The sequence below is a fragment of the Pongo pygmaeus genome, chromosome 2 (assembly GCF_028885625.2).
Source record: "Pongo pygmaeus isolate AG05252 chromosome 2, NHGRI_mPonPyg2-v2.0_pri, whole genome shotgun sequence".
Taxonomy (NCBI): Eukaryota; Metazoa; Chordata; class Mammalia; order Primates; family Hominidae; genus Pongo; species Pongo pygmaeus.
Genome location: NC_085930.1, coordinates 89,656,143 through 89,683,700, shown reverse-complemented (window position 1 = coordinate 89,683,700; position 27,558 = coordinate 89,656,143). Strand labels below are relative to the sequence as shown.

The 27,558-nt window shown below is 38.7% G+C and overlaps 2 protein-coding genes across 7 annotated transcripts in view; one reads left to right on the top strand and one right to left on the bottom strand.

The window, feature by feature from the left end:
* Positions 1-7,894: 7,894 nt before the first annotated feature.
* Positions 7,895-20,293, top strand: C2H3orf49 (chromosome 2 C3orf49 homolog). The gene is made up of 5 exons (XM_054483721.2): positions 7,895-8,019; positions 11,639-11,958; positions 16,017-16,141; positions 19,526-19,639; positions 20,096-20,293. The coding sequence occupies exons 1-5, from the start codon at positions 7,895-7,897 to the stop codon at positions 20,291-20,293; spliced, it is 882 nt and encodes a 293-aa protein (XP_054339696.1).
* Positions 20,294-22,279: 1,986 nt separating this feature from the next.
* The window catches only part of THOC7 (THO complex subunit 7), a 29,664-nt gene continuing 24,385 nt past the window's right edge, over positions 22,280-27,558 (bottom strand). For 4 of the 6 annotated variants that reach the window (XM_054473821.2, XM_054484009.2, XM_054473820.2 and 1 more), the window contains 6 exons: positions 26,763-26,890; positions 26,367-26,453; positions 24,692-24,749; positions 23,717-23,783; positions 23,551-23,620; positions 22,280-22,603 (listed from right to left, as the gene is read on the bottom strand). In XM_054473821.2, the coding sequence (XP_054329796.1) occupies positions 22,536-22,603; positions 23,551-23,620; positions 23,717-23,783; positions 24,692-24,749; positions 26,367-26,453; positions 26,763-26,890 (478 nt within the window). In that variant the 3' untranslated portion in view covers positions 22,280-22,535. The remainder of the gene's footprint in view (positions 22,604-23,550; positions 23,621-23,716; positions 23,784-24,691; positions 24,750-26,366; positions 26,454-26,762; positions 26,891-27,558) is intronic. The other 2 variants (XM_063661887.1, XM_063661886.1) reach the window with 1 other exon arrangement.

Here is a 27,558-nt window from a genome sequence, read left to right as displayed (position 1 = left end):
GCAGGAGAATGGCGTGAACCCGGGAGGCAGAGCTTGCAGTGAGCCGAGATTGTGTCACTGCACTCCAGCCTGGGCAACAGAGCAAGGCTCTGTCTCAAAAAAAAAAAAAAAAAAAAAGAATAGAGCCAGGCACACTGGCTCATACCTGTAGTCCCGACTATTTGGGAGGCTGGGGTGGGAAGATCACTTGAGCCTCAGTTCAACTTGGGAGGTATAGCAAGACCTCTTCTCTAGAATAAAATAAAAAGAATAAAAATGATCATAGGCTCATAGCTGTATCACAAAGACAAACTGTGAAAACATAGAGAATGCTATGTGAAAATGCTGGCATAGAATGATGGAAACTGAGAGGCTGCCTCTTCATACTTAAGGACAAGAGGAGATTAAAAAAAAAATTATCTCCAGAAAGACAGAACCAATAGAAAAAATATAATAAAAAGAAAAAAACTAGTTGAACTCTGTTCATGGAGATTGTAAAATAATACCTGACAGCTGGTGTAGAGCACTGGGAGTAGTAGTGACTGCAGTAAACTGAGAACTTGTTCCCACCCAACTGGGGTGCCACTCCTCTGCCTATCTGGGAATGTGGGCTGAGTTGCCAGGGACTCTTATTTTTTTATGAGGATCCTGAAATGGAGATTTTTATGTGAAGTCTTCTGATATTCAAAACATCCTGTAGGCCAGGGTTGTCCAATCTTTTGGCTTCCCTCAGCCACAATGGAAGAAGAAAAATTGTCTTGGGCCACACATAAAATGCGCTAACAAAAATGATGGCCGATGAGCTAAAAACATTTTTTTAATCACAAAAAAATCTCATAATGTTTTAAGAAAGTTTATTAATTTGTGTTGGGCCACATCCAAAGCCGTCCTGGGTTGCCTGTGGTCCACGGGCCACACGTTGGACAAACTTGCTATAGGCCAAACATGTCTGAGCATCTCCACCGTGTGTCTCCAGATTCAAGATAAAAATCTTTACCCAAACACACAAAAAAGTCAAAATATAACAAACTAAGTTGAAATAAAATATTTTTTACATTTCATTAGATCTTTCAGTCTTTAAGATACCTATCATTTATCCTTATAAGAGTAAACATATTTTACTTGATTTTTTGTTGTTGTTGTGAATAATACAGTTTGGCTCTTTTCCAATTCTAGAAGTGGTTGATTCTAAAGCAAATGGTTGAATTCATCAATTGAGTCATTTTATGAATCAATTCATGCCATAATGAGAGAAAAAAAAATTTAAACCGTTGTTATTTATGCATTCAAAATTTTTGTGATTCATTTCTAAACTTTTGGGTTCAATTTTTTAGTATAAATGTAATTCATATTCTTTTCCTAAGTCAAACAGTAAAGTCTATAAAGTAAAAAATTTTAAATCTCCTACATATTTCTCCCCATCTCTGCTGCTCTACCACTTTCACTTGTAATCTCCGGAAACAATCAGTTAAGTCTTTGTTATACATTATTTCAGGATTTTCTATGCCTGTTGGCTTGTGAATGTAGATAGGTGTTTTTTAAAAGATCTTCTTGTGTTCATAGTTTTAGCACATCCTGCCTCCACAGAACTCCACAGTACACAACAGATTACCTCCTTACCTGTGCGTCGGAACACCCACACCAACCTTCTTCTTTTAATGGCTCCAATACCCACAGTATGCATGAAGCACCATTCATTTAATCCTCCATTGGTAGACATATGGGTTGCCTCTAGCTTTTGTTATTACAAATACACCTACATATATCCTTATATCATTGTGTACTTGTGTAGGATAGCTGTCCAGAGGTGGAATGCTGGCTCTGAGGCTGGAGATTTCAGATGCTGGCAGGTATTTCCAAATTGCTCTCCGAAGAGCTTACTCCCATTGATATCAACAGCATCTTAGAGGACATTTTGATTCATGTGTTGACTTTCCAGTGTGGTACAGCCCAGAGCACTGGACAATTTTAAAGGCCAACCCTGAGAAGTTAGAGAGTAAATGCCAACTGATAGACTACCAAATAATTATTTCAAAGCTATATGAGTCATAAGTTAGAAATACTAACCTGGGGCAGCAATCAACACAAAAAACAAATGAAAAAAGGCATGATTTAACTTGGAAGCCTGTTGGCTCTTTGAAGACACTTTACTCCAGCTGCACCTTTGCTGACTTCTGGGGAGTTCACCCCTTGGTAAGGAGTCTTCCCAGGAGAAACACTGTGTCTCCAGGCACCCTCTATACACTTCCCGTGACACAGTTCTTGCTGAGTGATCTGTAACATGATACCTCCTTCTCTCAAAAGGGCAAAAGCTTCAGCAAGAGGATTTGCTTCAGCCAGGTGGAAAAGCCCCCAGTTGCTATTTCCCCACATGCAAAGGTCTCCCAAATCCTGTTAAAACTGGGGTGGCCAGAATTAGTGAGGACTCTTCAGGAAACTCGTGTATCAAAGGATTCTGCTTAACAATGATTCCAGGTCACTAAAGTGACATCTTCTGCTCTACTGTATGTATTTACTTCACCCAGACTCGGAATAAAAATCCAGAATCTCAGCTTACCAAGTTTGCAGAGGGCTTACAAGTTGCTAGGCAAGGTTAGTATGCAACCAGATAGCAAGAAGATGCAAAAACAGTCTAATAATGGGACAGGAGCCAACTGAATGCTTGTGAGTATGTTTAAGTTAAAGCTTAGGGGAAAATCAGCTTTAGGAGCGCTGATGGGAGAGACCTGGCTGAACAGAGAGTTAACATGAAAGCATCTCTGGAGGCAGCAAATTGGTGACCCACAGGCTAAACATGGCCTGCAGATCACATTTTTAAATGTGCGAGTCTTCTTAAAGATTTGAAGTTCAATAGAATTGGATTGGTCCAGTACTCTACAGTTTACCACAATTCCCACCCCTCCCTTTTACACCCCACCCACTGCTTCTCACATTTCCCTGCTTGGTTCCTGCGGGTATTCATGTTTGCAATCTCTGATTTAGAGGTTTCAATCAATTGCTATCTCAATAGGAGTCAGCTGTTGTCATGGTTACCTGAATAGGATTATGCAATCCCAGACATGTTCAAAGGAAGGATAATGTTGAGAACAAGGGAGATTTGTGTTTCGACCAGATTTTGTCCTGCTACAGCTGGCTTTTTGGCATTTCAGAGGGACATTTACAAATGTCCAGGGAATGATCACACAGGGATAGCTCCAAGCCATGTCCTGTGAAGGGTGGTTGATAAAGAGAGTTGACTGATGGGGGACTCCTGAATGGGTGCCCTTCTCCTTAGTTCCACTGTTCCCCCTTTAGTTAAACCCCTGGACTACAGCAACAACTTAACACCCCAACTGAGTATCTCCTCTCTACTCACCCCCTATAGTAGGCTGTTCTTGCATTACTATAAAGAAATACCCAAGACTGGGTAATTTACTAGAAAAAAGGTTTAATTGACTCATGGTTCTGCAGGCTGTACAGGAATCATGGCACCAGCATCTGTTTTTTGGGAGGCCTCTGGAAGCTCACAATCCTGGCTGAAGGCGAAGTGGGAGCTTGTACATCACTACGTGAAAGCAGGGGCAAGAGAGAGAGCAGGGAGTGCCACACACTTTTAAACAACCAGATCTTGCAAGAACTCACTTGCTATCACGAGGACAGTAACAGGGGATGGCACAAAACTATGGGTGACAAACTGCCCCATGATCCAATCACTTCCCACCAGGCCCCACCTTCAACACTGGCAATTACATTTCAATGTGAGATTTGGGCAGGGACACATATCCAAACTGTATCTCCCCCATATCCCAGTTCATTTCAGTATTTAACTTCTTAAATATTGCCTGGATCTGCACACTTCTGGTACTCCTCACCCCCATCTGTTGCCGGCCTGGACCAAGTGCCCACCTAATGACTTTTCAACACTCACTTTTTCCTCTCCAATGTATTCTCCAAGCTGCACACAGCAACATTTTAAAAACATATGCATAACGATGCCTTCCCCATGTCACCTATGTTCCTACCATATTGGTCTTCTTCCTGCCCTCAGATATGCCTGGTTTGCACCTGCCTGTGAATCTTTGCTCATGTAGTTTTCTGTCTTTGAAATGCCTCTCCCACATCTCGGCATAGTTTGTCTCTTTTTCAACATTAAATGTCTCACTTCAAACACCACCTCCTTAAGAGATCTTTCTTGATCATTTTGGAGGAGTGCCCACTCCCAATCACTTTCTACCACGTTTTTCTACTTTTTATTTGTTTGTTTGTTTGTTTCTTTCTTTCTTTTTTTTTTTTTGATAGAGTCTTGCTCTGTCGCTAGGCTAGAGTGCAGTGGCCTGGTCTCAGCTCACTGCAACCTCTGCCTCCTGGGTTCAAGCGAGGAGGTGTGAAGCTGGGAGGTTCTCCTCCCTCATCCTCCTGAGTAGCTGGGATAGAGGCGTGCGCCACCATGCCCAGGTGATTTTTCTATTTTTAGTAGAGACGGAGTTTCACCATGTTGGCCAGGATGGTCTCGATCTCTTGACCTCGTGATCTGCCTGCCTCGGCCTCCCAAAGTGCTGGGATTACAGGCGTGAGCCACCGCGCCTGGCCTGTTTTTCTTTTTATTTATTTATTTTTTATTCTTTTTTCTTTTTTGATTTTGTTTTTGTTTTTCTATTTGTCTCATAGCGTTCTTTATCAGTACCTGAAACAATTTTCTATTGGTTAACATATTGGTGTTTGTGTCCTCCACTAGAATTGCAATTCCTGGGCAAGGATCCTAGTCATTTTCTTCACAATTGAATTCCATTTCCCTGAATAAATATATGAACAAGTTCCCTAAAAACCCTCAGTAAGCCTGTAATCCCAGCACTTTGGGAGGATGAGGCAGGTGGATCACCTGAGCTCAGGAGTTCCAGACCAGCCTGAGCAACATGGTGAAACCTCGTCTCTACTAAAAATACAAAAATTAGCTGGGCGTGGTGGCGTGTGCCTGTAACCCCAGCTACTCAGGAGGCACAAGAATCGCTTGAACCCGGAAGGTAGAGGTTGCAGTGAGCCGAGATGGTGCCACTGCACTCCAGCCTGGGTGACAGAGTAAGATGCTGTTTAAAAACAACAACAACAACAACAAACAAACCAAAAAAACCTCAACAACTCCCCATTGCTCTGAAGATCAAGACCAAAATCTTTAATTTGATCTATAGGACTCAAGAGGTTTGGTCCTCCCTCCAGCTTATCACACACATCTAAGTCTTTGCTCCAGCCACCCTAGCTTTCTTCCACATTTTCTTTTCTTTTTTTTTTTTTTTGTGAGACAGAATCTTGCTCTGTCGCACAGGCTGGAGTGCAGTGGCGGGATCTCGTCTCTCTGCAAGCTCTGCCTCCTGGGTTCACGCCATTCTCCTGCCTCAACCTCCGGAGTAGCTGGGACTACAGGCGCCTGTCACCACGCCCGGCTAATTTTTTTGTATTTTTAGTAGAGATGGGGTTTCACCGTGTTAGCCAGGATGTTCTCGATCTCCTGACCTCGTGATCCCCCCGCCTTGGCCTCCCAAAGTGCTGGGATTACAGGCATGCGCCATCGCACCCGACCGCTTTCTTCCACATTTTCAAAGACATTGGGCTTCTTCCACCTCCGGGCTTTGGCACATGCTGTTTCATCTGCCTCGGTCACACAAATTTTCACACGATTGGCTCTTTTCCCTGTTCAGCATTCAGGACCAATGACCTCATTGGACAGGTTTTCCTAATGCTCCATCTAAAGTCACTCCTCATCCTCAGTCACTCTATCCCATCATCTTCTTTTACTTTTTCATAACATTTACTACCAGCTGAAATTAAAATGTTCATTTCCTTGTTACCTGCATCTCCCACAGCATATTAAGTTATATGAGTTCAGAGATTTTGTGTATGTTGTTCACTGCAGTATCCCTGGTGTCTAGGGTGGTGCCTGGCAACCACTAGGCATTCAAATATTTGTTAAATAACTGAATGACTCAAAGAACCTTGGGAGGTAGCAGTTATTACTCCTGTTTTACTAACGAGAAAATGAAGGTCCAAAGAGGTTTTCGTTACCCGCCCAAGGACCCATGAGCTTGGAAGGGGTAGATCTAGAATGTAAATCCAGACACAGCTCAAAATTGATGTCTCTCTATACTCTAACTCTTTCCCCCTCATCCCACTCCTAGTTCTATCATCTGCTTCAGGACTCCTTTGGGAACCTACAAGTTTTGTCACAGATGCCACAGCAGCAAGTGTTTCAGCCTATTACATACACACATACATGCAGACATGCACACACAGAGACATGTACATAGACACCCATGCACAAATAAAAAACAGCTCTCTTTCCTAGCATAAAATTCATCTCATTCATCTAGATAATTGATGAAATCCAACAGAATTAAGACAGGAGTGCCAATAATTGCATGAAAAATATTGCCCTGTTGCTAAAGAAAATATTCATGTATTCATTTATTCAAGTACCTATTATTTATTGTGCTCTGAGGATGCCAACAGATGAGGAAAAACAGACCAGGGAGGAGCATATGTCCATTTGGCCAAGGCATATTAGATATGCTCTACTTCAGCGTTTCTCAAATAAGGGACAGAGGAATATCTGCACCCACTCTCCTAAAATATAGATTCCTGGGTCTCATTCCCTGCTGAAGCAGAATTTCTATTTCACTTGAATTTTGCCATAAAACTATGGCTTGGGCACTATGAGTAGTTCTACTTTAGGGATGAGAAAACAAGCATGAGTGGGTTAAAATGAATTGGCCAAGGTCACATAGCTAAGCTAGAAATGAGAACTCAGGCATAATTCCCAATCCACTCTCTTAGCCCCTCAACATTATACACTTCTTTCTAGACCATTTTAAAGCTCTTTTCCCCAGTACTGAAACATACAAGACCCTCACTACTCCAAGTGCAGTCTGGCATCATCAGCGTCACCTGCGGGTTTGTTAGGAGTGCAAATTCTTGGATCCCACCCCAGATGTACTGTATCGAAATCTGCATCTTAAAAAGACCTCCAGGAAATTTGTGTGCACTTGAAAGCTTGAGAAGTATGCTCCAGATTATTGATTAATGCAAACACAGAAAGCAGAGTAATTCTTGTAACTCCCAGAGAACCTTTCTAGAGGAGTTTTTCTTGTTAAGCATCTAGTTATTTGACTCAACAACTCAAAGAGCGAGAGGGTAACAGGAATAAATCCTAGTGTCTGCTGCCACCTTGTGGTGAGTAGTTCCATCCCAGGCAGAATTCGCTCTTCACCACGAAATAAATGGGGCAATGTTGGAAGGTCCTCAATTTAGCAATGTACTTTGAGAGAACACTACAAAATTCCAAGATGTAATGAAAACCACCCTTGGGGTACATTTTTAGATGTCCAAAAAACAACTGGCCTTGTCATATGTGTCCCACAGGACACAGAGAACATTCAGCAGCTGTAACTGAGAGATCTAACAGAAGCTCAACTTGTGTTAATCAACATATCGTTGGTATTCCTATAGGTCCCTACCTCTTCAGAGTTCAAATACGCACTTCTGAATGTGGTGGTCAATTAGTGCGTGGGTGTTTTTTGTTGTGGTTGTTTGATTTTTTCTTTTCCTATCCAAATGCCAGTGTTGAGGCAATCAGATCATCATTTCTGCATTTGCCTTGTTCAAGAATCTGTGAAGTGTCCCACAAAGGTCCGTGGAATTTCACACAGCTCTGTCAAATACATCACTGGTGACCTCTGTGAAGTTGTAAACAGGGCCAGTCCCACAAATAATGTCTCTAACACCTGGAAGGGAATAAGGGAAAGACTCTAAAAATTTCCTACATATTTTATTCCAAATAGCCCACACCTTGACAGTACATTCAGTCACTGGATGATTTTGTATTGAAGTCTGTAAGTTCAAGAACTAAAACAATCCAAAACGGCTACTACAGGTGAAATTGACAGCAATGGCCCGACCTCAGCTGTATCTACCAGAACCCTTTAAGACTGCCTACAGAAAAGTTGGACAGTGCCGAAGATTCCAGCAACTCAAGAAGAAAAATGGCTCATTCAAAAGGAAGGGGATAGAAAGGTAACAGAGATTCATTTCCTTTTCTGTCAAATGAGTGTCTTTGGGTTTGGCATAGTGGCATGTCCTTTTAAGCATTGAATTTAGAAATGAGGACTCTGGATGGATTGGCAGGGAGGTACTGCATTGGATCAAGAAATCTAGTGCGACAATGTAAGCTTCATTTTATGATCAGAAACATCTTAATCGTAACAGGGAAAACCTTTCCTTTCCACTTGAAATTGAGTTTCAATGTGGCATAGGAGACTAAAATAAGTACTGATCCTATGTTGATATTTCAGCATCAGAATTTTGGACATCTCACATCCCATGAAAATAGTATTATTTTGAAAAGTCATTAGTGCATTCTTCGAAATAGGTCCACGATTAGTGCTTTCTTTCTCCTATCCCAGCAATTTGGGCTGCTGAAATATGTACTAATAACATTTCACTATGGACACATTGTTTAATGTAACGTTAAAACTGCCTTAGACCTGCTATTTTTTGCCAATGACAAAACCGTATAGACAGGTATGAAACATCCAAAATATAATATATTTTAATTTGGAAAGTCAGTGTGGTGATTTATTTTCCAATTTCTTTGGGCTTCTCTCTTACCAGGTCCATGGGCTATAGTTCAGACATGTGGAAGTGAGGTGTGTTAATGAGTCCCGGAAGCATCAAAGACCAAGCTTATGAACTTCCATGGACAAAATAAAATACTGCAGAGATTTCCACTTTCAATGAAAAGTAGGCGCTCCAGGGGGAAGGAATACAACCAAATAAATTCAGTATCAACACAAAAATATTTAAAAACTTAAGGGGAGGGTTCTGCTCATATCAGAAATTGCAGCAGTTGTCTTCCTAGGCTGTGGAGCTAAATCACCTTTGTTAATTACGTTTTAGATAGATTGGGGATGAGAGTGGGGAGGATGGGAATGGGAAACACCTTCCAGAGATTCTGAGACCACTTAAAACTGGGCTTTTAACATGGGTGGTCTTCAAAATTGCTGAATCTCCTGAAATTGTATTTGCATTGTTCTGTGTCAGAGTATGTGTATGTGTGTACATGTTTATTGTAGTAGAATCACTTAAAAATTAAAGTATTATTAAAGGAGTCTCAGAGGGGTCTACGGGAGATTAATCCTAGCCCATAAGTTATCTTTGGGCAAATTAGGAAATGGTGCTCCCTCCTCAGGACATTTTACTGCCATCTGCCAGAAAATCATTATAATAACGATACAGAAGTCTAAGGACAAAATTGAATAGCACCCCCTAGAAGTCGTATACGTACAATTTGCAGAACCCTGCCCTTGGTCCCAGAAGGGAGGCTGCTAGCTTCTCCCTTATTTTGCCCTCTAGTGTGGGCTACCTGCTTGCCTTTTACATTTTCCCCACTGTTCTGATCCACATGGTAATAAAAAGTATCATTTATTGAATGCTTTTTAAGGTTCCAAACACATGAACTATTTCCTTTTGTTTTCATAATTCTGAAAAGATTATGCCCATTTTCAAATGAGAAGACCAAAGCTTATAGAGGTTACATGACATGCCCAAGGTCACAGAGTTAAGAATTGTCCTGAGTTGAACCAATACCATTCAACTCCAGCGTCTAGGCTGTCACTGAACCACTTCCCATATATAATTACAGAAAAAGGCTGAATGATTTGGGTTCTGTTTAGAACAGTGTTTTCCTGGAGAGTAGTACATATGCTACTGATGGTACATGAGATATTTTAGGTAATATATGAAGAACATTGTTAATGGTTATAAATTTGTTTTAATCCATATTAGAAGTATGTTATATATTTAATACAACATAATAGCGTAATATAAAACCTGGGATTTCACCCAGAGAAATGAAAACTTACGTTCATACAAAACCTATACACCAATGTTTATAGCAGCTTTATTCATAATAGCCCCAAACTGGAAACAACCCAAATATCCTTCAATCAGTGAATAGTTAAACAAAGTGTGGTACATTCACATCATGGACTATTACTCAGCAATAAAAAGCTATGAACAATTAATACACAAAATCTGGATGAATGCCCAAAGAATTATGCTGAGTGAAAAAAAGCATATCTCAAAAAATTACATGATGTATATTTCCATTTACATAACATTCTTGAAAGGATGAGAATTACGCAAACAGAAGACAGATTCGTGGATGCCGGTTTAAGAAAGGGGGGACCGGTGGATAGTGGATGTGGCTATAAAACATGAGGGATCTTGCTGTTACTGAAAATGTTCTGTATTCTGACTGTATCAATGTCAATATGCTGGTTGTGAAAATATAGTTTTGCAAGATGTCACCATTTGGGGAAACTAGGTAAAGAGCACACAGAATCTCCCTGTGTTTCTTTCTCTTTTTTTTCTTTTTCTTTGAGACAGAGTCTCGCTCTGTTGCCCAGGCTGGATTGCAGTGGCACGATCTCGGCTCTCTGCAAGCTCTGCCTCCTGGGTTCACACCATTCTCCTGCCTCAACCTCCCAAGTAGCTGGGACTACAGGGGCCCGCCACCACGCCCGACTAATGTTTTGTGTTTTTAATAGAGACGGGGTTTCACCGCGTTAGCCAGGATGGTCTTGATCTCCTGACCTCGTGATCCGCCCGCTTCGGCCTCCCAAAGTGCTGAGATTACAGGCGTAAGCCACCATGCCTGGCCCCCTCCCCGTATTTCTTACAATTGCATGTGAAACTATAATGATCTCAACATTAAAATTTTAATTTAAAAAACACTGAAATTTCACGGATATTATTACTTTGGGTGAAGCTAACAAAAAATAGTTAATTGAAGAATATTAGGTGATAATTGTATCACGGTATAGGTGATACTCTAGCATAGTGGTGAACAACACAGACCTCAGGATCAGATAATCTGGACATAAATTATTTAATCTCTCCAAGCTTTAATTTCTTCATGTGTGAAGTAGAGATGAGAATATAAAGATTAAATTATGTTATACACATGAAAGCACTTGGAAGAGTGTTTAGCACACAGAAAGCTATCAGGAAATGTTGTCTATTGTTTAGTCTATTGTGTATAATAAAATATGCCAAAATTATGAAGATGGTACATGTAGTCACTATATATGAGTTTACAGTATGTTATCTAAATGAATGTTTTATGTAAACGCAGTATTTATGGCGCCTTGGAGGCTACTCCTTATTGACTACCCTAGCAGACTCTCTCATCTTTTATTACTTTCACTTTGAAACTGCCAAATCTAGCAAAAACTATTTCAAACTATCATTGAAATAAGATTGCCAATTTGCCAATATAAGTTAATGGATTTCAACAGTCAGACCTGGATTAAAGTCTGCATTCAGCCCTTGGTCAATTAATTTAACCTATGTCTCAGTTTACTCATAAGTAAAATGAAGATAATAATATAACCTACCTCTAACAGTACTGTGTTTAAGTTAAATAGCAGTCAGAGGACTATAATTTGGTAACAAAACACCAAGTAGTTGCTTTGGCTTTATTTTTCTGTGATTTGATTCTTGGACTTCAATTTCATTTTTTTTTTCTGAATTGTATAATTGGTTCACATTTGAAGTTTGTGTTTTAATGATTTAAATTTTTCACTTTTAACTTTTCAGTTTCCCTAATATGAACCATTTTTATTTTGTTTAGATGGCATAGAGCTGTGTCTACCAACTTACTAAAACAAAATGTATTGGTCCCTAAAGAGGAATCATCCAGTGATAGTGACATGGGATTTCATGAAAGACAGCAAAATCAGAAAAGTAATTTGAAGACGAAAGTGAAGAGTGCTTTTAGGAGGATGCTGTCCTACAAGTATAGAAGCAAGCCAGCAAGTGCCAGCCAAGAGGGCTCCACTGACCATAAGGAAGCCCTCCTGTCAAACACGCAGAGCCTTCTCCCTAGGATTGTCAAGGAGTTTCCATCTCCCAAGTTATTTACAGCAAAAATGAGAAAGCTCTCAGAGAATGGTAATCAAATTTGGGCAATTTGTCTTTGGGTTGAGGCCAAGAGGAAGAGTGAAATTAGGATGGATTATCTTGCTACACATGGCATCCCTGAGGAGCTTGTCTGAAATGCAGAATCTCAGGCCCTACCTGGGACCTTCTGAGTCAGAAGCCACACTTTAGCAAGATCCTCAGTTGGCTTGTATGTTCATATCGTTTGTGTGTGTGTGTGTGTGTGTGTGTGTGTGTGTGTGTGTGTGCTTAGATGGAATCTCCCTCTATCACCCAGGCTGTAGTGCAGAGGCATGATCTTGGCTCACTGCAACCTCTGCCTTCCGGATTCAAGCAATTTTCCTCCCTCAGCCTCCTGAGTAGCTGGAACTACAGGAGCATGCCACCACGCCCAGCTAAATTTTGTATTTTTACTAGGGATGGGGTTTCACCATATTGGCCAGGCTGGTCTTGAACTCCTGACCTCAGATGATCCGTTCGCCTCGGCCTCCCAAAGTGCTGGGATTACAGGTGTGAGCCACCATGCCTGACCTTGCTCATACCTTTTGAGAAGCACTGAATTGGATTGCCTTGGAGGTTCCTCCCAGTTCAATTAAACAGTGTTCTAATCAGTTTAAAGTCACTTTTTATTTAAATATATATAAGTGTGTGTATATTCATATATACATATATATTTATTGTAAAATCAAACTCAAGGGGGATTTTTGGTTTTGTTTCTGGAAAAAGTAGTGATGCAGACTTTCACATGGCTACTTCTAACAGTGGAGGGGGTAGTGAGAATTAAATGAATAAAATGTATAACTGGTAAGTCATAAAGAATGCTCACTTTTATTGCATCTACTTTCTATGTACTGTGTGAAAGAATCAATATTTGAACTGTTAACTTTAAGTCGTTTTTGCAACTAGTAATAATGCCATTTGGTATCCTATGAGTCATGACTAACAATACTACCAATGTTTGCATTCTCATCTGTACCTTTTAAAAAAATAAATGGAGTCTAGGCCGGGAGCAGCGGCTCATGTCTGTAATCCCAGCTCTTTGGAAGGCCAAAGCAGGTGGATCACTTGACCCCAGGAGTTTGAGACAAGCCTGGGCAACATGGTGAAACCGTCTCTACCAAAAATACAAAAAAGATTAGTCAGGCATGGTGGCATGTGCCCGTAGTCCCTACTAGGGGAGCTGAGGTGGGCGAATCGCTTGAATCTGGGAGTCAGAGATTGCAGTGAGCCGAGATTATGCCATTGCACTCCAGCCTGGGCGACAGAAAGAGACGCTGTCTCAAAAAAAAAAAGAAAAAGTCTATTTTTATAGCACTTTTATATTTACAGAAAAACTGAACAGAAAATGTAGAGTTCCCATATATGCCCTCCCTTCCCTGATCCCCACAGCTCCTATTATTAACATCTTGCTTTAGAGTGGTACATTTACAATCGATGAACCAATATTGATATATTACTATTATTAACTGAAGTTATAGTTTACATTAGGGTTCCCCTTTATATTGTGCAGTTCTGTGAGATTTGACAAATACCTACTTTTATGTCATACCCTGTCATAACATGCATCCACCATTACAGTATCATACAGAATAATTTCACTGCTCTATATATCCTCTGTAGCTTTTTAATGTCCTTCACAGCACAGAATCAGGAAACACACAGGCCTTCTAGTATATGTAAATATACATACAACCTCACATTTTACACACCATGATCAGGCAACAAAACTGATGTGTGCTTTTTCCAGGAAAAACAAAACAAAACAAAACAAAAAAAACATGATCGTTCCCAGCCGACTACTTTCAAACAAACTCTGTGTTAACTGGAAAAAGCAGTCACTAATACAAGCATCCAAGCATCTAGCAATTACCTGGTATGGATTGAGCTGTATATTTCTGTTGAAAATAACAAAGAGGACATGCTTCTATACTGCTGGGGCTGGAATTGAAGAATCCAGCAGAAAACAGAGGATCAAATTTCTACTCTTAATCTGTGCACTGGTTTATTTTTATCTTAGTTGGAATAACAAATATTAACTAAGATTTCTCCAGAAAATATGCTCATCCTTTAGGATGTATCTCAAACATTAATACCCTTTGTTGCGGCCCAAAATCAGTTGCTCTTCCCTGCTGACCTTCAAAACATGTTTTTATCTATTTAACAAATATCTGCTAAGTACTTATTATATGACAGCCACAATATTTGGGATAGAGTAGCACATAGAACAGACATAGTCCCTCCCTCATGGAGTTATAGCATAGAGGGGCTTTCAAACATGCAGAAAATTACATTTGTTCCAAAGGAGCACAGGATGCTATTGAAAGAAATCATGGGTGCTCTAACTTTAGGGGAGGGGTCTCAGGAAAGGCTTCCCCAAGGAAGGGACAACTAAATTGAGATCTGAAGGACGTCTAAGACATAAGGATGGCTTACACAAGGTGGAGGGGGGAGAACAGTTTCCCAGGAATAAGGGAGAGCATGTTAAAGTCACAATATCAAGAGATCACCAGGCACAATTAGGAAATGAAAGAAATCCAGTGGAGGTTGGAACACAGAGCGCTAAGGAGAGGCTGGTTGAATTAGGTAGTAAGGATGTCTGTCATAGGACACATTGAAAATTTTTAACTTTCTTCTAAGGGTGATAAGAAACTATTGGATACTTTCAAGCTGGGGATTTATATAATCTGATTTGCATTCTTAAAAGATAGCTTTGGCTATCTTTTAGTGTAGACTGGATTGGATGAGGGTAAGCGCAAATGCAGGAAGAACAGTAAGCACCCGTACATTCTTTCAGGCAAGGAATGACATTAGCTTGGATTAGTCATGGCAGTGGGAATGGGGAGATAAAGGGAGAAATAAGCACAGGTAGAAGTTACAAGAGTTGGGGAAGAGTTGGACAGTGAAGGGTGGGGGAGAGGGAAGAATTTCTGGATTGAGCACTTGCTTTGAAGGTGGAGGCATCATTCACTAAGATAAGGAGCAATGGACCTGGATTGAAAAATAAGTCATGAGTTCCGGCTAGACTTGCTGACTTGAGGTCCCTGCCAAATAGCCAAGTGGAAGTGTCAAGTAGGCTAATGTATTCATTAAGGTCTGAGGCTCCCAGAGAAGTCCTTATCAATGGACTTTAAGCAACAAGATGATTTTAGGTGTGCACAAAGCATGAAGGAACAGTGTAACACACAGCAGATTGCAAACACCCTTTCCCCAATGCTGTCATCCTTTTGAATGCATCAAGGAAAATGTCTCATTTAGTGACCCCCTTTATTAAGAAAAAGAGAGTACCTGTAGTCCCAGCTGCTCGGGAGGCTGAGGCAGGAGAATGGCCTGAACCCGGGAGGCAGAGCTTGCAGTGAGCCTAGATCACGCCACTGCACTCCAGCCTGGGCAACAGAGCGAGACTCCGTCTCAGAAAAAAAAAGGAAAAAGAAAAGAAAAAGAGAGTAACCTCAGGTTTAGTGCCTTCTGAAAAAAATAACATAGTTTTTTTTTTAGCATAGTAATTTTAATGCCTATTTATGATACTAGTCTTAAATTTATGGTAGTGTTTTAAAGTTTCCTTTATAAATACATTTATGGAGTTAAGCACTGAATTTATATGTTTTAAAATGTTAAGGAATCCAAAGTTCACCTGGCTCCTGGATATAGGAAAGACAAATCAATGGTATGTAAATGACTGAGCCTTGAGCCACATTTCTCGAAAATAGATAGAAAATTTGCTTTAATCCACAATGAATACCCAAGGGAGGGCCTTGCATGTTAGAGGGTTACTTTTCTAATTCCACAATGGTTCAGGGGAAAAACTTAAATCTCGAAGAGAGCGAGAGGTGGGTACCTTGTCAAAGACTGGGTTGGTGTCCACTGAGGTCATGACCATAACAAAAGGCAAATGTGTGCAGGAGAAAGTGTAAGATTGGGAAGAGCAAATCAATGTTTTATTTTTAACTCTAAAGAAAAAAAGCCACTGAAGCAGCATGTGATGCTGTCTTCTAAGAATACTGTATTTTTAATAGGAAGAATGTGTTCCTCATTGTGATCCTTACAGATTCCTTTTTCCCCCTTTCTCGAAGCAACTATACCACTTGATGTTGTAGAGGCAGAGACAGAGGAGATAACCCAGGGAAACACACTCCTTCGGGCCAGGAGAACCACCAAGCGGTTATCTGTGACATCTCTTCCTTCAGGACTGCAAAAGGTAAAATGCTAAACGAATTTGCCTCTGAAGAATTACACATAACTCAATGTCTAGAGATTTTGCAAAAACCAACTTCTCTCCTACCATGAGTCCTCTACAATAAGCCCCTTAAATCTGCTGCTTCTGTCTCCTCTCCAAGAATTTAGGGTACTCTCTGGGTCAGATTCTTCTACTTCTAAGCTCAAACTGTTCAGCTTCTACTACATCTGGGCAACAGTGGAGTTTGGATTTTTATAACTGACTTTCTCACTCTTCAAATGTTAGTATATTAGCATTCTGGCCTATCTGTGCGTACTATGTGGAGTGGAACTCATTAGACCAGCACTGTCCAATGGAACTTTCTGTGAAGATGTAAGTATACATTGTCCAGTATAGTAGCCGTTAGCCACATTTAGCTTTGAGACTTTGAAATGTGGTCAGTGCAATTGAGGAACTGAATTTTTAATCTTAATTTTCACTGAAACTAAAATGTAAATAGCCACATGTACAACACAGAAAGTGCAGCGTAGATTATCTAGGACTCTCCAAACCAATGCTTTTACTTATCCATAGGTATGCATGGGTTTTTTTGTGTGTGTTTGTTTGTTTTGAGACAGAGCCTCACTCTGTCGCCCAGGCTGGAGTGCAGTGGCACAATTTCAGCTCACTGCAACCTCCATCTCCTGGGTTTAAGTGATTCTCTTACCTCAGCCTCCCATCTAGCTGGGACTACAGGCATGCACAACCACGCCTGGTTAATTTTTGTATTTTTAGTAGAGACAGGGTTTCGCCATGTTGGTCAGGCTTGTCTCGAACTCCTGGCCTCAAGTGATCCACCTGCCTTGGTCTCCCAAAGTGCTGGAATTACAGAAGTAAGCCACCATGACTGGCCATGTATGTATGTTTGATCCTAAATTGCCCAGACTATTTTTCAAAAATACAACCATGAACTATTATTATTATTATTTTAGATATAAGACTTACCTTAAAGCTATGTTCCAAACTCTAAGTGCCTTAAAAATATCAACTCAGATAATCCTTACAACAGCCCTATAATGTAGGTAGCAATATTATTCTTATTTTAGGGATGGTACTGAGGGTTTAAGTAATTTGCCCACGTAAGTGACAGAGCCAAGTTTCAAACCCAGTAACACCTGGCTCTAGAGTCCTTAGTAGTAATTGCTATGCTACAGACTAACTGTACTGTCCAATATGCTAGTCAATAGCTACATGTCACCACCTATGTTAATTAAAATTAAATAAAATTAGAAGTGCACTTCCCCAGTTGCACTAGCTACGTTTCAAATGGCCGATAATCACACCTAGTTAGTGGCTGTCCTATACAGCACGGATAGAGAACATTTCCATCTTCACAGAAAGTTCCACTGAACAGTGCTGCCCTAGAACACCACTGTCAGAGTGAACTCATATTAGTGTTGAATTTTTGCCTTTTGTGTGCTAGGTTCGTATTCATTGTGCCGCTATTATGTTTTAGGCAGTTTGTAGGTTTGGGGGGTATAGGGTGATCCAATGGACATGGTCTTCCTTCTGTGGAACTTACAGTCAAATAGAGGAGATAGATATTAAACTATAGCACCACACAGCAGTGGGGTAAGGATAATCTTCTGAACAAATGTTGCTGGAAAAAGTGGGCATTCGTATAGAAAAAAATGAAAATTGATCCCTATCTCATACCATATACAAAGATTAATTTCTGTTCAGTTATAGATTTAAGTGGAAAAGGCAAAAATCTTAAAACTCCTGGAGGACAATAAGAATATCTTCATGACTTCAGGAGAGAGAAACACTTCTTAGGACACACATAACAATAATCATAAAGATACAGATGGAGCAATTTGGCTATGATTAAGAATTTCTGTCCATCAAATGGTGTTAGATCAGAGGTTGACAACTAGCTATAAAAATGTTTTGTTTAGCCCTCAGAATGTTCTCAAAAATATATTTGAATTGGCTGGGTGTTGTGGCTCATGTCTGTAATCCTGGCACTTTGGGAGGCTGGTGAGGGAGGATCACTTGAGCTCAGGAGGTTGATACCAGCCTGGGCAACATGGCAAAACCCCATCTCTACAAAAAAAAATAAAAATAAAAATTAGCTGGGCATGGTGGTGCACACTTTTAGTCCCAATTCCTCAGGAGGCTGAGGTGGGAGGATCACCGGAGCCCACAGAGGTCGAGGCTTTAGTGAGCCATGATCATGCCACTGTTCTCCAGCCTGGACAACAGAGTGAGACCTCATCTTAAAATATATATATGTATTTGAATTAATTGTCTACATTTAAAAATTAGGATATTTCTAATACAATTCTGGGTTTTCAACTTTCTTTTGAAAAATAAAAAGATTTGAAAATACTAGGCCAATTCCTCATGGCAACAAGCAGGAGCTGCACCAGGGTACTGCAGGAGGTGTGGTCTCTTCAATCCATATCAGCCCCAACTAGTCCTGCTTTACAAAACTTGCCTAGGCACTAGATTTTACCGTAGTTGTATTCAATAAACACAGACATAACGTAGTAACTGCCAAGTATGCTAGTCTGCTAGGTGCTTAACAGGAAAAAGTACTGGGTTTTATGAAAGAGAAAAAATAGGGGTCTTACTTTAGATAGATCAGGGAAGATTCTGCAAGTGACATTTGAGCTGGGCAAGCTGGCAGGGTAGCAGTGGTTCAGCAGACTCCATTTGTAAAGGCAAATGGTAGGACCCAGATGTGGTCCCATATCCTACTTTGTGTAGGGCTCACAATAGTCCTAATGCTAATTGTTAAGCACAAGGGGAAGGAAGAGTAAACTCAGTAAGACTAAAAAGGGCATATTAGCTTGGAGCCATGACCTGGGAATGATTTCCAATTGCAACACTATTAGGACAGGTACTTGTAACCAGTAAGCCAGGGACAATGGGAAAAGTATCAGGCATGGGGTGAAAAGAACCCAGAGCTTTCTTTTTATGTTTGAAGACATGACTGCCGTGAAAATAAGGAAACCTGCAGAAACGAGACCAAATTAACAACTAGATCCACTGATAATGAGCTTTCTGGGGCACTGGTCCACAACGGCCCCACACTCTCACTGTGCTCAGCAGCTGCAGAGGCAATTTCTTCTTCTTCCCCTTACGAATGACCTGCTTTTTTCCTGATGCTGTATATTCTTTCAGAGCCAGACAATCTCATTTCTCTGCACCCTATAGATCTCTTCAAAGAGAGCTCTGGGCACAAAGAAGATACTTGGGGTGTGGAGAATAATATGAATACAATCTCCAATCCAATATTGTTATGTGGCAAATGTTCAGTTTATAAGATAATGTCCCAAGGGTGAGAACTCTTGTTTAAGCACCATCACATAAATAATGTTGGTAGTTCCTAATCTGACGTGTTTTGCATTTTTACCATAGGGGCCATATTCACCGAAAAAGAGACCACACTTTCCAGCACTTAAAAAAAAGAAGCGTGGCATGGAAAACATCCTTCAAAAATCAGATTTGACAGTAGGAAGGCTTCAAATGCAGGTAGTGGACAAAGGCTTTTAACTTTTGAGTCTCAGAAGCATCAGAGAGCCAGGCTTAAGCAAACGCACAGCCCTGCTAGACAGCATGGGTGTGGGATGAAATTAATGATTAGCATTAAGAAATAATGTTAGCAGGGGGGCATTCTGAAAGTGGCTAAAGGATTGCTAAGGACACCTAGGATGATGCTGTGCACCTGATAAATATTAAATGAATTCAATTAAAATGAAGGCATATACATAGGTTTCTTTTCAGAAGAACTGAGATCGTCTTTATCACTGGGTGGTAAATGTACGTTTTCAAGCTCCATTTGCTGTGACTTGAATTAGAATAATATTTTAAGACTTGCAAATTGTCCACCAGTTCCAGAACTCTTCTCTCAGGAAAAGCAACTATCCCTTTGATTTTGACAAGGCTTTCCAACACATGGCTTCATTTCTTTGTATTTATCTGTCATAGGTGGATGACCTCATAGAAACAGTGACTGATAAATCCATGAAGCTATTGGCCCAAAGACATGCTGAGCTTCAACAGTGTGAGTTTCTGGGGGATGAAATTCTTCAGTCTTCTAAACAGTTCCAGAGGATATCCAAGAGAACCATGAGGAAGTATAAATTTAAAAATGTGTGTTTCCCATGTACCTGCTGCTGCTTCTGACTTTGTTCCTGATTCTTTAAAGGTTATCTTCCCTAGGCTGGGCATGGTGGCTCACGCCTGTAATCTCAGCACTTTGGGAGGCCGAGGCAGGTGGATCCCTTGATGTCTGGAGTTCAAAACCAGCCTGGCCAACATGGTGAAACCCTGTCTCTACTAAAAATACAAAAATTAGCCAGGCGTGGTGGTGGGCGCCTGTAATCCCAGCTACTCGGGAGGCTGAGGCAGGAGAATTGCTTGAACCTGGGAGGCAGAGGCTGCAGTGAGCCGAGATCACACCACTGCACTCCAGCCTGGGTGACAGCACAAGACTCCATCTCGAAAATAAATAAATAAATAAAAGTTGTCTTCCAAGAGATTCTTATCTTTTGGTACTTAATCCTGAATAAATCTCTCTAGTGAATTAATCAATGGGGGTGGGGATACGGAGGCAGCATTTAAAAAAAATTCTACCCACTAGTCCTTTAAAAAATAAATATCTTTTTTGAAAAACTGGTATTTGTCTGGGGCACAGTGGCTCACGCCTATACTCCCAGCACTTTGGAAGGCTAAGGTGGGTGGATCACGTGAACCCAGGAGTTTGAGACCAGCTTGGGCAATATAGTGAGAATCTGTCACTACGAAAAACTTTTAAAAATTAGCTGGGTATGGCGATGTGTTGCCTGTAGTCCCAGCTACTCGGGAGGCTGACATAGAAGAACTACTTAAGCCTGGGAGGTCAAGGCTACAGTGAGCTGTGATCAAGCCACTGCACTCCAGCCTGGATGACAGGGCAAGACCCTGTCTCAGAAAAGAAAAGAAAAGAAAAATGGATTTTTAATTCTGAGTCAATATAGGCAAATTTTTGTTTCATAATTCTTACTAATAATGGAAAATAAAAACATTTGTCACAGCATAGCAATTCTGCAAAGAAATTTCTCCCATGACTTGCCAGATGAAATTAGAGGAAGCATTTATAGGTATTATGACACTTTTAATATGACTACAACTGAGCTAATTTTAAACTTTCATTTTAAAGACAAAAATTATTATTAAAATTACAAAAATGTAACATCATTAAGGTATGATTCATGCAAAGTGTCATGTTTCTGAACTAAAATAAATGGATAAGGATGGAGCTGAACAAGTATTACACATATAATGAAATACTTAAGAAAATTACAAGTGATTCAGCCTTAGCTTAATTTTTAAAAAGATTATAAATTCTTTATGCAAGACAATCTTTTTTTTTTTCAGACAGAGTTTCACTCTTGTTGCCCAGGCTGGAGTGCAATGGCGCAATCTTGGCTCACCACAACCTTCGCCTCCTGGGTTCAAGTGATTCTCCTGTCTCAGCCTCCTGAGTAGCTGGGATTATAGGCATGTGCCACCATATCTGGCTAATTTTGTATTTTTTTTAGTAGAGACAGGGTTTCTCCATGTTGGTCAGGCTGGTCTCGAACTCCTGACCTCAGGTGATCTGCCCGCCTCGGCCTTCCAAAGTGCTGGGATTACAGGCGTGAGCCACCGCGCCTGGCCTATGCAAGACAATCTTAACAAACTATTTACTTCAAACAACTCTTCACTTTATCAATACATTTTTTTCTATTGAAAATGATTCCTAAAGAACCAAATAGTAGAGAAAACAGATCAACAAAACATTTGAGAACCCTATTCCTCACATATTAAGGAGAGATATAGAAAGTAATGTGCATTATTTTACTTTGCATCTTATAATTACCTCTCATACTGGCGACTTTTAACAGCCTGGAACCTCTCTCCACAATAAGCATACACCACTAACATTTTGCATGTAATTTCACAGGTTCATGGTCCTCCTAAAGCCTCTTCATAGACTCCGTTTTCAGAAGTGTAACCATTTCCAGAAATTGGCCCATTTACCCATGTACATCCTAGAAATGCCAACTTCTAACAATTTTCAACTTATTTTGTAAGCCAATCAATGTTACCAGTTAAAAACTACCTAGAATATTAATGACCACAAACATATGCAGCTTAAAAGCATTTTATTAAGCATTTTTGGATGTTGCTTCCTACCACTTAAGAATAAAAAATGCATTTTAATGAAAACAAATCTATACTGAAGTCATTTTCCTTTGTGTGAGGAAATATGAATGAAATACATTCATACTTAGAGTATTTTACTGCCAAAACTTTAAATATCTCAAGAGCACACCACATTTTAAACACATTATGGTCATGTAGCTATTTCAATATTCCTGGGAGTGGTGGGCAATTAGCCTGTCTATGGTTTAGGATCTGTTTCCATGCTTGCTTCCTGAGCTTCTTCTACCTCTGAGAGTTTTTCATCATCTGTAATTGAGAAGGAAACATAAAACCTCAGTCAAGTTTGCCTGTATTTTATATTCAGTGAACACATGAAAACATGTTTATCCTTTATTAGCCAATACAATTAAAGCAAAGATGGCTACGAGTTGAATCAAACTTTAAAATTTATGTGATAGATTTCACTTTAAAAAAAAAAAAAAAAAATCCGGGCAGGGTCTGGTGGCTCATGCCTGTAATCCCAGCACTTTGGGAAGCCGAGGCAGGTGGATCACCTGAGGTCAGGAATTCAAGACCTGCCTGGCCTACATGGTAAAACCCTGTCTCTACTAAAAATACTAAAATTAGCTGGGTGTGGTGGCATGCACCTGTAATTCCAGCTACTCGGGAGGCTGAGGCAGGAGAATCACTTGAGCCTGCAAGGTGAGGATTGCAGTGAGCCAAGATTGTGCCACTGCACTCCAGCCTGGGTGACAGAGGAAGACTGTCTTAAAAAAAAAAAAATGGGTCTTAGGCTATTCTTTAAAACAATCAGAAGATCAGGTAACACAAAAATTTCCACTTGTCTACAGTGAATATAAAGAGCAAGTCTCCAGCTCCCCAAAGCACCCACCACTCAGTGGGTATGCAAATGTTCTTATGTACTGATTCCTTATTATTGCCTGCCTGGGTCCTGAGTTGTTACATTATAGTAATCAACTACAGTGAAGCAAGAAAGATTCCAAATCTATCATCCTTGAATTTTTCTTAATTTAAACCACTATGTATATCTTTAAATCCTATATTACTACAAATTAAGACTTTCCTACATATATTCAAGAAAGTTGAACATGAGTACCTTCTAACGTCATCCAGCTATACTGTTCAGAAATTAAAGGTATACTCTCTCTCCAAGATGTATATTTCAAAAGGTACATCCCTGGGTCATTTAAAAAATCTTCATAAACATTTATTTTGAGACTATTTCTACTTACTTTCCAATGTTTGCTGAAGTTCATGGATGGTACTAAGAAGAACGTGAAACTGTTTCCGTCTCAATTCCAGCTGTGTTAACAAGAAAAAAATTTATACAAATGACCTGTATATATAGATATATAGACAGACAGATAGATCACAAAGGCTAAATATATATGCAAATACCTTATCTTCAACACTTTCTTTAATGTGTGAAAGATGCTCTAATTCTTTTCCCAGAGCCTCTAGTTCCCTGGAAAAAATAAAACAGTGTTACATTTTGCTGAATGGAGGGAAAGAGTTTACAATTAATACCTCACCTTTAAGTTACTAGATAGGATTTTTAAAATAAAAAAAGGCTTATAAGGAGTTACAACACTCCATTATGGTGAAACTTTTAAAGCTGAGGATGATTTCTTCTTAACTTCTAAATATGGACTTACTTTCATTAAAATTACATTTTTGGATCCATTTTTAAAGTACAGAAAAATACAGATAATAGAATAACAAGACCCAAGAAATGATACATATTGTGAAGTTTAACTTCAAGGGATTTTTTTTTTTTTTGGTAAAATAAATAAAACATTGGCAATTAACTCAAAATACCCTTTGAATCTTACCCCTAGTCCTCTATCCTGGGCCTTTTTATCTCCTCTACCTCCCATTCAGGCAACTACTATATCATTCTAATTCTTTTTTATGCATATACTTGTATCCCTGAATAATACACAGTATTGGTATATAATATTTCAAAGGGGGTTCTAACTTTTATAAATTGTTATTATTCTGTATGTGTTTCAGGAATTTAAATATAATTTAAAATTTATTATGTGTCTTTGATTATGTTTTGAGAGCTGTGTTTTAAAAGGGCATAATTAGTTTATTCTTTTTAACTGAAATTCAATATTTTAATATATGAAGACCATATTCTATGTATCCATTGTGCTACTGATGCATATTACATGCATTTATTTTAGACATATAGCTGGTAAGGTTAGAGGAAAATAAAATCTAACAGAGAAGTACGGAAAAATATAATATTGAATATCTGACCCCTCCTTTTGAAACATATTTATTTCTGCAAAAATGAAATGCCTAGGGTAGTTTATGAGCATTTATGTATAAAGGTTAGTTCCTTTCAAAGTAAAGCTCTACACTTACTTTAATGTCTCATGCCTGTCTGGATGGTGCTGAATCACTTTTGCCAAAGCATCATATTCTGAAAGACATAAAAATGTTTATCAAACTAAGTATTTTTTGAATGTGAATTATCAAAACAAAATGTGTAATATCACAAACCTCTCCTAATCACCTTCCTAGTACATCAAGAAATGAAATCACTGAAAGATGAGTATTGCCAGTTTTAGTTAACTGAGTTATAATTATAATGATACATAACATCAAAAGTGTTCTAAACAGGGGTTTTAGCTCTCACTTTTTTTCCATTTATATGTCCTGGACAGAACATAAGAGGTCAGCATAAGCATAAGCAAATTTAAGTTATTATTGATTATCAAATAGACTGATTCTAGAAGGATCTTACTCACTAGTTGTCCAAAAAATAAAATAAAATAAAATAAAATCAGTGAATATATCCTACCATTAATTTGAGTTGTTAGTCAACAACAAATTACACTTCTCACTCATTCCAAAAGTTAAGATTTCAGAAACTTGCAAATAACTTAAAATTCAGGTTCTATTTTCTTCTCCACTGAGACCTCCAAGATAAGTCATGTAACTCCTGTTAAGCTTTCTTATGAAGTGATGAGTGGCAGGATGTACTTAAAAGCCTCATTAACCAATGAAAACACTGCAAAATATTTTTAGATGACTTTAGAACTGATACTAAGTTGGTATATGTTACTGTAAATAGGGCACCAAAACTTCACCATACACATTTTAAACTGAAAAAAAAAAAACTTGTAAAAAGAGGAAATTAAGCTTCATCTTAATTAGTTCATTAAAAAGTGAAAATTCATTGTTTTAGAACGGAGCATATTAATTCAAAGTATGATTCTTTTGAATACAAATTTTTTGAATTACAAAATACATGCCCTATGTAAAACAAAAACAAAACAAAACAAAACAAGAACAGAGAAAAGAACCTAAGCCATAAAAACCCACAACTTCAAAATAACCATTTTTTCTATTTTCTTCTAGTTTTTCATATCAATGTACCAGTTGTGATTACACATTATATTTTTTATTTTTACTTTTCTTCAATTTACATTATAAGAAGAGCACTGCCTCTAACATTAAAAATTATCTTGAAATAGTATTTAGGAACTACACAAGGACATACTCTAACTTAAAAACAAGAGATTATAACAAAACTCAACTTTAACCTTCTTCTTAGATATTCTAGGCAGTCTAGAAATGTTTGCTTGCTTTGTACTTAATGAAAACCCAGCGTTTAAATGCTTTTCCATTTCATTTTTTGGAAAGTAGCTCTATTAAACAAACAAACAAAAAACCCAAACCATATATCTAGTATATTTATGTAAATCGCCTCTGCTGATTAACCATAACATTATTTAGGCAAAAGGGTCCAAGATGGTAAAAATTTAATACTTAAGAAATACTGGGATAAGAAAAAAAAAGAGAAAAACAGAAAAGAAATACTTGGATAATCAATGTAATCCAGCAAAAACATTCTTTTCAACACAGACTTCCTTCTCTATTTTAAAGAATAATATAGTTTTAAGGAATTAAAATTTGGATCTTTTTTAATCCGGGTTGATTCAGGCTGCAGATTTTACCTCACAACATTAAAAGCTGCATGAAAACTGTAGTCAGTAATAATATATTTGCACATTAAATCCCTCAAAACCCTTACCTTGGCGATTTTTTCGTATTCGTTTGGCTTGAAGAATTTGCTTTTTGCACTCAGCAATTTTTTCATGTGCTCCAGCTATGCTACATTCTATATGAGAAGGTTTTTTAAAAGATAGTTGTAACAAAATCAATAATCCATTTTTAATTTTTAAACGCATTTATAAATTAACCTCTATTGGTAACAAAATAGACACTAGTATTTTTAAAAAATAGCTGTAACCCAAAGTACTATATCATGTTAGAATACACATTTTTTATAGCTAACATTTACTGTATTCTTTCCATTAATACAGTAATTGTTATTATTCTTTCACCACCAAAGAAAATTGTTAGCAGCTATTGTTTCCTTTAGACCATACAAAATAAAATTACAGATAGAAACATTAAGATTCTTTACCTATTTCCTTGTAAATTTTTTCATAATTTTCCATTTCTCTGAGATTCATATCATATACTAGTAAAGTTTTGCCCATTGAAAATTCACATTGAGACAGCGTGCTCAGCATACGCTGGTACTGGCTATAGCTAATGAAAAAGAGAGAAAACCAAAATAAAGATATTTGTGGATTGACAAAAGTGAACTGTTATAATGCAGAGAAATATTTGCTAATTAAATTATACCAAGTTCTGAGAGAATCATTTGCTTATTTAAAATAATTTAGAATATCTGTCCCTTAAGTTTTCTTTTTATCAAATGTAGTATTCTTGAATTTAACTACTTTAGTTACAAATGCAAAGATGGGATTGTTCTTATCAATGCACATTTTATTCAAACAATTATTTGAATTTTGTTTAAAAGACTTTAAAAAATACTTTAAGATGTTTTTTTAACTTCACAATTCTGTTCCCACAATTTTTTCACTCTATAAAATTATTTATATGGAAAGCAAATTCAAAGGAGGAAAAGTTTACTATGTTAAAAAATAAATAAATATAGTTAGGCGTGGTAGCTCATGCCTGTAATTCTGGAATTTTGGGAAGCCAAGGTGGGCAGATCACTTAAGGCTAGGAGTTTGACACCAGCCTGGCCAACATGGTGAAACCCCATCTCTACTAAAAATACAAAAATTAGTCAGGCATGGTGTTGCATGCCTAAAATCCCAGCTACTCGGGAGGTTGAGGCACGAGTACTGCTTGAAACTGGGGGGCGGAGGTTGCAGTGAGCCAAGATTGTGCCATTGCACTGCAGCCTG

What these genes read in the sequence shown, in the direction of transcription:
- C2H3orf49 (XM_054483721.2), top strand. Translation starts at nt 7,895, where the DNA reads ATGGCCCGACCTCAGCTGTATCTACCAGAACCCTTTAAGACTGCCTAC. An exon ending in GAGAAAGCTCTCAGAGAATG is followed by an intron (nt 11,959 to 16,016) that starts GTAATCAAATTT and finishes CCTTTCTCGAAG; the next exon opens with CAACTATACCACTTGATGTT. An exon ending in TAGGAAGGCTTCAAATGCAG is followed by an intron (nt 19,640 to 20,095) that starts GTAGTGGACAAA and finishes TATCTGTCATAG; the next exon opens with GTGGATGACCTCATAGAAAC.